General features: G+C 50.0%; 1 protein-coding gene across 2 annotated transcripts in view; it reads left to right on the top strand.

The window, feature by feature from the left end:
* LOC119355446 (probable amino acid permease 7) overlaps window positions 1-8,245 on the top strand; it is a 9,805-nt gene extending 1,560 nt beyond the window's left edge. The window contains exons 1-7 of one of the 2 annotated variants that reach the window (XM_037622252.1): window positions 5,310-5,809; window positions 5,948-6,181; window positions 6,312-6,405; window positions 6,592-6,806; window positions 6,922-7,055; window positions 7,183-7,410; window positions 7,513-8,245. In XM_037622252.1, the coding sequence (XP_037478149.1) occupies window positions 5,740-5,809; window positions 5,948-6,181; window positions 6,312-6,405; window positions 6,592-6,806; window positions 6,922-7,055; window positions 7,183-7,410; window positions 7,513-7,914 (1,377 nt within the window). In that variant the 5' untranslated portion in view covers window positions 5,310-5,739 and the 3' untranslated portion in view covers window positions 7,915-8,245. Of the gene's footprint in view, window positions 1-2,878; window positions 2,973-5,309; window positions 5,810-5,947; window positions 6,182-6,311; window positions 6,406-6,591; window positions 6,807-6,921; window positions 7,056-7,182; window positions 7,411-7,512 lie in introns of those variants that run through there. The other variant, XM_037622251.1, reaches the window with a different exon arrangement.
* Window positions 8,246-11,785: the final 3,540 nt, after the last annotated feature.

Genomic DNA, 11,785 nt, shown 5'->3' with positions numbered 1-11,785 from the left:
GTCTTCCTTACCTATCCTTTCCATTGATGTCTCTGTCGCCCATGGTGCTTCTGTACCTTGCAATCTTCATCACATTATTGCTTCTGGTGTGTAACCGGAGCGAAGGAAACACAAACTCTGAGAGACACAGGAGCGGAGACGAGCACCACTGGAGCAAGAGATCGATCGAAGAAGGCTCGTGAATCTCGCGGCTGGACCAGGCATTGTGTGGAGCTCGTCAAAAGAGCGCGCAAACGGCTTGGGGGCACGTTCCTAATCAAACTGCCCCGCTGATTAGAGACCACTAATTTCTTTAATATAACTGGTCGCAGTGCACGGGTTCGTGTTTGGGACTGCAGAGCAGGACAGCTGGCTATGGCTAGCGGGACTGTCAAGCAACAACGGGAAGGGGGTGGTGGTCCGTTTGAGCTCGGAAGGCATGAGACAAGTCTTACAAGTTACAGCCAATGTGCAGCTGCCGCGTGGGCGTGGCGCGGCTGTTTGATTTGTGACCCTAATCCGTAACCCCTGTGGATTCTTCCGCCGGACCAAACGTGCTTCTTCTTTTTTTTTGGGGGTGGACCAAACGTGCTTCGTCCATAATGAAGCGATACGGATGTGCCAACATTGTTGGAAGTTTGGGGCAAGCGGGTCCAAAAGTCGGCGGCCCACCTTCTTTTTCAACGTGGCTACACCGTGAGAGTTTGGGGGCATGATTAAAGCCTAGCTTGGCTTGCACGATGTACACCCAACAGAGTGGGGAGGTATGGTTTCCGTGAAGCAGTGGTGGAGCAGCGATGTTCATGATGTCGCAACTTCGAAGGGTGTGTGTTTTTATTGAGGCATCTCCAACGCTAGCCCTCAAATCGTTCGGACGAAACTTTTTCACAAATCGAAGACAAACTAGGGGGCTTCACGGCCGTCCGAACTGTAGCCATACCCGCTTCTGACCACCCTGACCCACCCAAAACCATCCTCCCTCGCGCGCGCACATTCCCACCCGTCGCTAGCTACCCGCTTTCATGCCTCTGCAGAGCGGCCGCTCCACATTGAAGTTGGCCCAGAGCGGACTAGACCTCTCACTGGCTCCAGCATTGAAGCCGCACACCGGCCGAGGGTGCGTCCCTAGTGTCTATGTTTGTTCAATGCTGGAAACGTGTTACTGGACGGGACGGGACATATATCTACCATGCCTGTTCAATGCCCCGTTTGTCCGTATGCCGCCATGAAGCAGGCTCGCTAGTCGAGAAACCCACTTCGGCATCATGCATTGATGCACCGCTCCACGTCCTTCTTCCTTGCACCACATTCGTCATGACTGCAGGCGGCAACGCTCTGTGGGAGAGCCTTTCAACGGAATGAAGCACGCTGGCCACTTGCTAGAGCCGTCGTGCCAGGCGGGTCGAGGCTGGCATGCCGGCCAGCTCGCCCGAGGTCTCCGACAACGAGGACAACACCACGATGGAGACGGGCTCTCATAACACCGCACCGGATCACGCGCATGTGCATGTCGGCTTCACCATGGAGCAGGCGCATGCGCACTTCAATGCCGCCAGTGCGGAAGAGCAGGTTGAGCCAGCGCCTATGTTGGCATTCTGGTAGGCGTGGGAGGAACAACGGTATAACATGTTCCTCCTAGAGCAGCCCCGGCTGGTGGGAAGGGTGTCAAATTGACGGCGAGCGCGTGAGCTAGGAGGCTGTGACGAACCCCAACTTCGTTGCAAGCAACGTGCGATATACGAGGTTGCCTGCCGCCACTCGCCCGGAGCAGGTCATCGCAGGGGCGCAACTGCAGGCGATCACGGACAAGAACAACACAAGTTGCGCCTCCTACGCGCCGCCGACGAACTTTCGGGCGGGCCGGTGGGACGACGAGAGCGTTGGCGCCACCATTTCCATCGTGGACCTCACGTCCACTAGTAGCGAACAAGGCACAGACTCCTTCGAGGATGAGTAGGGCATAGGAGGTGGCAGGGCCTTGTGTCCCATGTGGGTCGGTCCGTCTCTCATGGTCTACTCTTCCTTGCTGGAGACCGCAACTTCATTTCATCTGTCTTATCTCCGGACTCCGGTGCTCATGGAGACGAGGATGGAGGACGCGGTCCCAGGAAGGGAACAACAGGTGTTGGGACACCGGAGGCCGCCGTAGGATAGGTTCAGGTCGATACGTTTTTCTTTTATTTCTAGATATTCAAAATGTAATGATGAAAATTCGTCGTGTTCGCATGAATGTCGTCTAGTTTATATAAAATCTGTCATGTTTGCACGAATGTCGTCTGGTTAGGTCAAAAGGTTATTGAAATGTATGCGGACAACGTTGAATGTTGGAATCCGGCATCAGTGTCTGCGGACTGGTCCTCCCTTATCCGCGGACAGATGCTGGAGCAAATTTGCAAGCTAGCGTTGGAAATGCCCTTATGTTGCTTATCTAATGGAAAATCTGGAAGGAGCGAAATGCGTATGCCTTCCGCGACACCATGATTCCGATGATGGGTGTCATAGTTGCTAGAATTAAAAAGGAAGCATCTTTGTGGTGCCTCGCCGGGGTTAAATATTTGTGTAATGTAGTACCGTGCGAGACTGAGAGTGATGTCTTGTATTTCGGCCTTTGGCCAATACCTCTAAAAATCTTCTTATTCAATGAAATTGTCAAGCTTTTTGCATTGTTTCAAAAAAAAAAAACATTGTTGGAAGTCGGAACCTACTAGCAACCCTGTTTCCGCTTTCATTATGATCTTTTGTATATTATTACTCTTTTTGTTTGTGAATTTGTATATTATTACTCCTAGCGTGAAAAGTTTAGTTCCTAATGGCTGGTCATTGACCCGCAAAAAAATAAAATAAAATAATGGCTGGTCATTTCTGGAAGAAAAAAAAATCATACTGTATTATTTGCCAGGTAGCAACAGCGCGTGGGTCTGCCAGTTTTTGCAGCAAACAGCCTTGTTCGGCTACGGCATTGCCTACACCATCACCGCTTCCATCAGCTTCAGGTACACTACTTACTTCCATTTCATGCACACTTTTTTTACACCTTTTGTCAAGACAGGCCCAGCCGTCTTTTCTTTTAGTGCGAGTGGCTCAGAAAAAAAATTGGAGGGGGGGTGACTGGCTCAATTTCTTTTTCGAGAGGGGCGAGTGGCTCAGCTTTTTTTGAGTGGTTCAGCTGTAGACCCTGTAGTGAGTGTTTGGTTGCTGCCCTGATATTTTATTTTCATCTCAACCGTCCCGTTCGCCTACCAGGCTCCCCACAAAGGCCGATGTTTGTTCTTCCCCGGCCTATCCACACAGTTCGACCATCGGGCCATCCCAGCTTTTTTTTTTCTTTTGAGAAAAACAGCCCATCCAAGCATGTATGGATTGGGTCATCTCCCGGCCCAAAGTGGGCTCGACTAAACAACTATGGATTGGGCCGGTAGTAGCCTAGCCCGTTTCCAAATGTCTGCTCTACAACAATTTCTAATGGGGGCATGCCTGGCCCATGACACTGAAATCAACGTACACATCAGTGTTCTCTCCCCGCACTGGCGTGCTGGCCGTTCTCCCTGGATGCCATTGCCAACTCGTCGCCTCCGGGTTGTCACGATCTATCTGGTGCTTAGCACGCGCGAGAATGTCGTGCCGAATTCGGCCGGAAGGGTTGTTTGCTCGAGCGACTACAATTGGACCGTCAAGTCAACAGAGAAGTTGAGAGAAAGCTACTGTACTACCCCAGCATGTACTCCTATATCTATCTGCAAGCTTGCACTAGCAGCGGCGGTAGGCTCCCCGCAAGTCCAAATACTCGGACTCTATCAGATCAGGCCAAGAGTGACGCCTCCTCGTGACCAACTGACCACTAGCACGTTCCTGAGTATGGCGCTTGCGAGCGAGTGACCATGGAAATGGTACCAATTTGGTAAAGTTGTTCGGTATTGATATCTAAGTATATTTTCAATAAAAAATTAGTTAGGTGCATCAAGTCGAGAGGCTTTGCTTTCTTTTTGGGGTAAGATACGTAAAATTAAGGGACTACCATATGCTAGGTACTCCCTCCGTTCCAAATTACTTGTCCGAGAAATGAAGATACATCCATTTCTGCGACGAGTAATTCGAAGCGGAGAGAGTATCTGAAAACGTTTTTTGCAGCGGCCACTTTTGTGAGGACCACTAGGTCTTGATTCAACGGCTGGAAATAGATCAGGCACTCTTCGTTCTTAAACTCATATTATTCCTCCTCTTGTTCACCCGTTGGCCTCCGCCCCCTTGGTCGGCGGGCGATGCCGCGCGTCGCCACATCGTCCCGCCCTCCCCCCAACGTCGTGCTAGCTGTCGCCCCCGGCCACCCCCCCTCTCCCCCACCCATACACACACACACACACGCACATGTCAAGTTTTTGACTCGCTCCCGCCAACTCCCACCCATGCACAGCTCGGCCTCGCTAGCGCCAGCGCTCCTCATGCCGTCCTCACCTTTAGGCCCTGTTTGGTTCGGCTGTGGATTTCTAAAAGCAGTTGTGAAAAATCTGCTGTGGAAAAACAACTGTCGAAAATCTGATGTGAAAAGATGTAGGTCATTTGGCAAACCAGCTGATACAACTTTTTCAGATTTTGACCCGCAGCGGAATCAGATTTTGGAAAGCACGTCCCGGGCTGCTTTCGCTTTTGGTTCAGATTTTGGCAGCGAATTTCTGGAATCGGATTCTGCTGGGTTCGTCCTTTGATTCAGATTTTGCTGTGCGTCAGCGGAATCCATTGATAAAAGCTGAACCAAACAGGGCCTTAGCCTCGCGCTTTGTGAAAAAAGTGACCGTCACGCCTAGCATTTGGCAGACACGGAAAATTTATTGTCAATCACTTATACTCTCATGTGTCAATTTATATTGCCTCTTTAGCCATTTTTCTTAAGCATTCTTCAACATTTACACAGCACCGTGGCATTTTCATGGTCATGCATAATTATCGACACATTGCCTATAAAGATTGGAGACAAGATCATAAACGATTGTGGGATGGGCATGGGCAGTCATTTGCTGCCAAATCTCGAGCATAGCATCCCACGCGGAAACGTCCTTCTATGTTGTACTAGTATGGTCCTAAGTCCTAACCCTTACGGCCCTACCTCTAGGTGCAGTTCAATGGACCAACCGGCTGCATGCATGTGCATTGGCAGCCCACATGCTAAACATAGCCCCTGATTATCTTCAGATCCAAATGCCATCACTACGCCGGTCCGAATCCACCGGAATTTATCCCGCGATCCTTGATTCATCATATCCGCATCCACATTTCCGTCACATTTCGGTCGATAGAGAAGATACTCTCACCAGATTCACAGACACTCGCCCAAGCTGGCCTGCGTATCTCCGGCGGTCCAGCTTCACTAATTCGGGCAAGGGAAAAAGTTACGGGATCCGCGTCCAAAAGAAGCGGACAGAATCGCGACGGCGACGGCACCAAAGATTCACGCACGCACTGGTCCGCGGAGGTTCACCGGCATGGCGATGCCTGTCTCACTCCCGTCTCGTCTCCGCTAGCTCCTTCTCCACCCGCTCGCCACGAACCAGCTGACAGTCAAAACCGATTGAGAAAGGGGCAACCTACCCGCTACGTCCCCGCGGGACCCACGCACCCACAGTCGCTACGTGCTCGATCGCTCCGGTCGTGTGCCGCCGTATAGCTCCGCGGTTCTTGGCTGAACCCCATTAATTCTTCCAGTCTCTTCCCGTGGAAGCGGCGCGAAGCTTGGCTTAGGGCGAGCCTCTGCGCGGTGCCGGGGCAATGGCGGTGCAGCACTCCCTCCAGGTGATCGACGGCCGGTGCGACGACGACGGGAGCCCGCCCCGGACCGGTATGCATGGCGCCACGCACCTCCTCTAAGTCCTAACACGCGATGCGCGGTTGCTTCTTCGTTTGCTTACGCTGCTGCTGCTGCTGCCGCCGGCCCGGCGACCGGCGTGTCCTGCCGTGCCGTGCCGTGCTGCTGCAGGGACCGAGTGGACGTGCGCGGCGCACATCATCACGGCGGTGATCGGGTCCGGGGTGCTGTCGCTGGCCTGGGGCGTGGCGCAGCTGGGGTGGGTGGCCGGGCCGGCGTGCATGCTGTGCTTCGCCGTCGTCACCTACGTCTCCGCCTCCCTCCTCTCCGACTGCTACCGCTGCCAGGACGCCGAGAAGGGGCCCAGGAACCGCTCTTACATGGACGCCGTCCGCGTCTACCTCGGTACTATCCTTTAGCAACCTACATATACTCAAGCATGCAAAGCTATTCAGCTTGTATGTGCATGTGCTACTGCTCGCCCGTGCTGTGGTACTGTGATTTGATCGGTGCATCACTCTGGCAACGTGCTCAGGCAAGAAGCAGACCTGGGCTTGCGGCTCGCTGCAGTACCTGAGCCTGTACGGCTGCAGCGTCGCGTACACCTTCACCACCGCCACTAGCATCAGGTAGCCGCCGCCTCGCCGGTCATCACCAGTTGCATCGCAGCGTCGGTTGAGCAAGCAAGAATCAAGTGGATTAATTGGATTACTAGAATCATTTTGCCTTCCCTTTGTGCTATTAGTAGTTTAGTACGTGCTGCTGCTCGATTTGCAGAGATACATAACTCAGATCGATTGTTTTGCATGCTGCAGGGCGATCCTGAAGGCCAACTGCTACCACGCGCACGGGCACGACGCGCCCTGCAGCTTCGACGGCAGCTACTACATGCTCATGTTCGGCGGGGTGCAGCTCCTCCTCTCCTCCATCCCGGACTTCCACGACATGGCGTGGCTCTCCGTCGTCGCCGCGGTCATGTCTTTCTCCTACGCCTTCATCGGCCTCGGCCTTGGCCTCGCCAGCACCATCTGTAAGTACTACGCCCTGCTTATCTCCCAGACCCGGACAGCCAGTCAGATTACTTAGTCGATGATCTCAGTATAAACGTTGAAAAATGACACAAAATTGACACGCTTGTTCTTCAGCTAACGGCGTCATCAAAGGGAGCATAACGGGCGTCCCAATGAAAACCCCTGTCGCCAAGGTATGGCGCGTCTCACAGGCCATCGGCGACATTGCGTTCGCGTACCCGTACTCCTTGATCCTCCTAGAAATTCAGGTAATACTCCTAGTATCATCCGTCTTTTCAGAATTACTTACTGTATTTGGTAGTACTGTCAGTAAACCACTGAGCAGGATGACACGTTGTTTTGTTTCGCTCGTGCATGTGCCAATACACACTGTAGGACACCCTCAAGTCGCCACCGGCCGAGAACAAGACGATGAAGAAGGCGTCCATCATCTCCATCCTGGTCACCACCTTCTTCTACCTCTGCTGCGGCTGCTTCGGCTACGCCGCCTTCGGGAACGACGCGCCGGGGAACCTCCTCACCGGCTTCGGCTTCTACGAGCCCTACTGGCTCATCGACTTCGCCAACGCCTGCATCATCCTCCACCTGCTCGGCGGCTACCAGGTACTACTGCCCAAAAGTCAAAAACCCTGAAACTCTGCAGAGCGATTTTATTACAGAATGCAGAGCTCTGAACTGATACGAAGCAAAACAAAATGTGAGCAGGTGTACAGCCAGCCGATCTACCAGTTCGCGGACAGGCACTTCGCGGAGCGGTACCCGGGGAGCGGGTTCGTGAACGACTTCCACACGGTGAAGGTGCCGCTGCTGCCGGCCTACAGGGTGAACCTGCTGCGGGTGTGCTTCCGGACGGCGTACGTGGCGAGCACGACGGCCGTGGCCATCTTCTTCCCCTACTTCAACGAGATCCTGGCGCTGCTGGGCGCGCTCAACTTCTGGCCGCTGGCCATCTACTTCCCCGTGGAGATGTACTTCATCCAGCGGAAGGTGCCCCGCTGGTCCACCCGGTGGCTCGTCCTCCAGGGCTTCAGCACCGTCTGCCTGCTCGTCAGCGCCTTCGCGCTCGTCGGCTCCATCCAGGGGGTCATCACCCAGAAGCTAGGCTAGTAATAGTGTAGTATCTTCGGGCTGGGATTGGGTTGCTCCTTTCTACTACTAGTGTGTCATAGCGACTGGGGAGCATTAGGTTTCTCCCTCCGTGCTGATGAACAAGCATGTTGTATCTGCTGGACCGCAGTGGCACGCCGTTTTCAGTGCCTTCGTTTCTTGGCCGTGGCTGATGCATCGGACTGAAACCTGTACACATGTTAGATTGCCAGGTTACTTGAGTTGAGGAGAATGTTGGCAATCCTGTCCCGTGCAGCGCGATGTGCAGTTGCATAATTCAGAACTTGACTGATTGCTCAGCGTTGCCTGGTCATTCAGCATGCATAAAACATGCGCCTGCAGGGTCGATTTTACTGAAATGATGGGAAAGAACATGATCCAGGGGGGGTTCTTGGGATTGCTTTGCCTGGCCTTGGTCTTCTTGATGACAAGGGTCGGAGAATAAAGTAGCAGCCTCATCTCAAGAGTGTAATGGCAGCGCAACACATATAAATGGTGCTACCGTACTCCATATGCTGTAAAGATCCTCGTAAAATAACTACGTCAAGATTAGTTTATCATCCAAAACAGTTCGGTCCTCTTGGGTTGGAGGCTTGGAATACTTTCTGATAAGACACACTATGAAAAAACGATAAGGGCATTTACAACCACATTTGCCTAATTTAGCCCTTTCTATGTCCACAGACAATTTGAGTTCACCCCTCTTATGTTCGTTGTTTACAACCATCCCCTCATTTCTTACCCCCATATCCATGCAAATTCATGCAATGTTGATCACGTAAAAACAAATCCATACAAAGCATACGTTAAAATTTCAGCATATTGCATCGGACAACCAAAAGGGACCACAATTCATCACCGTATTCTACTAAAACTGTACAAAAAATAAATTTAACTCGGACATGAGAAGATTCACCGCTTAGCCTTGCCTACCCCTTGCCATCGGCAGTGGTACATGGTCAAGATAGCGGTAGTGGCATATTTATGGGGAATTGAGGGTTATGGTTGTAGATGCTCCTTTGGCAAGTGCTAGGGTGCTGCCTATGTGGGGAGTAATCACACTCCTGTGGTGTGGGACTCTGGTGTTGACCACAGGTCAAAAAGTAGCAGTTTTAAATTTAAGAAATGCTGGATTACCAGGCCTGATTTTAAAGATTTAGTAGTAAAAGCCTGGACTAGCAGGTGTAATAGCAGTAACCCTGTGGATATCTGGCATCACAAGGTGAGGACATTACAAAAACTAGCCAGAGGCTGGAGTAGCCCTTAGAAGAGATAAGAAAGAGCTATGGCTGAGTATGATAGCTTAGACGTGAAAGCTGAGAGTGGAGACTTATCTGATAGTGATAGAATAAGGATGGATGACATCCTTAAAGAGTTACATGAGGTCTAGGAGGTAGAGGAAATTAAAGCTAGGCAAAGATCTAAAGATAGAGACATCTTGGAAGGGGATAGGAACAAAGTTTATTTTCACGCTATGGCTAACCAAATGAGGGAAAAAGTTATTCATGTTCTGGAAGGTGATGATGGTCCACTTAGTGATAATAAAGGGATGCAGAAAATAGCAATAGATTACTAACATAAGTTGTTTAGTTGGGAACCTAGACCAAACATAAATCTCCAAGAGGACTTCTATAATACCTTTGAAATGGTGACCATAGAGTAAAATGCAAAACTAGAAGCTTCCTTTTCTGAAGAAGAGATTATAGTTGTTGTTTGTGGATCTTACTCTAATGGGGCACCTGGGCCTGATGGGCTCCCTTTTATGTTTTATCAAGTTTTTCGGGATGTGGTGAAGGGAGATTTGATTAGAATGTGTAATGCCTAGTTTGAGGGTGATCTTGGTTTGTTTAGACTTAACTTTGCTATGATTACCTTGATCCCCAAAGAGAATGAAGCAAAAAACAATAAATAAGTTTAGGCCTATTAGTTTGCTTAATTGTTGCTTTAAGATTTTCACAAAAAGTCTTGACTAACAGGTTGGCTGTAATCATGGGGAGACTGATTTCAGGCTTCCAGTGTGCCTTTGTAAGGGGTAGATTTATACTAGAGAGTGTTGTAACTACCCATGAGATTGTACATGTTGTGCATTCCTCTGGCAGACAGGGGCTTGTCTTTAAGATTGATTATTAGAAAGCTTATGATAAGGTTAATCTAGATTTCATATATGAGTTCCTAGCTATTAGAGGGTTTGGGTCCAAGTGGATAGGATGGATTAGAAATATCACACGGGGTGGCTTTGTCGGAGTTAAGCTAAATGGTGAGGAGAGTGATTTCTTCCTCACTGGAAAAGGATTGAGGCAGGGGGACCCTGTAGCCCCTCTACTTTTCAATATGGTGGTGGATGTTTTACCTAGGATGCTAGTTAAAGGTTCTCATGTTGGGCTGGTTCAAGGGCTCTCCCCTAAGTTAGTTCCTGGTGGAGTGATGTGTTTGCAATGTGTTGATGACACATTGTTGTTCCTTGAGAAAATCAGTAGAATAGCACTGAACCTAAAGTGGATTCTGACTTGTTTTGAACAAGTCTCTGGTATGAGGATTAACTACCACAAGAGTGCATTGGTTCCAATTAATGTGGAAGTTGGGGAATTGAAAGAATTTGTAGATATCTTTTAGTGTGTAGTTTGGGATTTCCCCATTAAATGTTTAGGGATCCCACTCCATTTTGAGAAATTAAGTAGGGAGGATCTCCAAGTCCTTATAGATAAGATTTTGGCAAGTATTGTTGGGTGGAGAGGTAAGCTCCTCTCCTACTTAGGCAAAATCACCTTGATCAAATCTTGCCTAGCTAGTATTCCTTTGTATTTAATGTCCTTTTTCAAGTTTCTCAAGTGAGGTCTGAAGTTGATCAACTCACACATGGCTAACTACATGTGGAGTGATAGTGAAGGTGCTCACAAGTTGCATCTTGCCAACTAGACATCCATCTGCATGAAAAGGAGTTTGGTGGGATGGGTGTGTTAAACTTGCAAGATATGAATGTTTGTCTTATAGGAGCTTGGGTTACAAGATATGTAGCTGGGGAAGTTTCCTTGTCGAGGAAGATAGTTGATACTAAGTATAATACTAGAAACCAAAATATTCTTTGTTGTCATGGCTATCACCCCTCCCAGTTTTGGAAAAGTTTCCTTTGGGCTTTACAAGCTGTTAGGGTGGGTTACAAGTGGCATGTTGGCAATGTTAGACTAGTAAGGTTCTAGGAGGATACCTAGTATGGGAATGCCCCTCTAGCTACCTAGTTTTGGGATATGTATATCCTAGTTAATGAGAAGAATAGAACCATCTCAGATTTATGGGATGGGCAGGAGCTCAAATGTACCTTTAGAAGAACCTGTTTGATGAACTCATGCTTCAGTGGTTTGATCTGATTAATGTCCTCAAGCTTACCAAATTTAGCCAGGAGGAGGACTCTTCACTACAAAAAAAAGACACATCTGTGACATTTTGGGCTGAACGAATTTTTTTCTGTCATACATATGACACTTCTATGACGATAATTGTGACAAAACCCGGTATCATCATAGATGTGGTGGGCTCCTACTTCTATGACAAAAAATCATGACAAAAAATGGGCTTTTTGTCCTGGGCGGGCCGGAGACGCAGCTGCATGACATTCTTTGGGCCGTCCATGACGGAAAAAACCGTGGTAGAAGCGAGGGCGAGGAAAATTTTGGGGAGTTCCCGGTTACGGTGGGAGGTCGGGGGCCGAGCGATGCGCGTTTCTCTCGTACACGTACGCGCGTGTGTGCGAGGCGTTGGCTCTAACTGAACCCGAGCGAGGCGTTGGGCTCTAACTGAACCCGAGCGATTGCACTGCAGGCTACGCGTTACTGAACCCGAGCGATCGATCGATGGCTGTTAACTGAACCCGATC

The sequence above is a fragment of the Triticum dicoccoides genome, chromosome 2A (genome assembly GCF_002162155.2).
Source record: "Triticum dicoccoides isolate Atlit2015 ecotype Zavitan chromosome 2A, WEW_v2.0, whole genome shotgun sequence".
In the NCBI taxonomy this organism is placed as follows: Eukaryota; Viridiplantae; Streptophyta; class Magnoliopsida; order Poales; family Poaceae; genus Triticum; species Triticum dicoccoides.
This window is presented reverse-complemented; position numbering and strand designations above follow the sequence as displayed.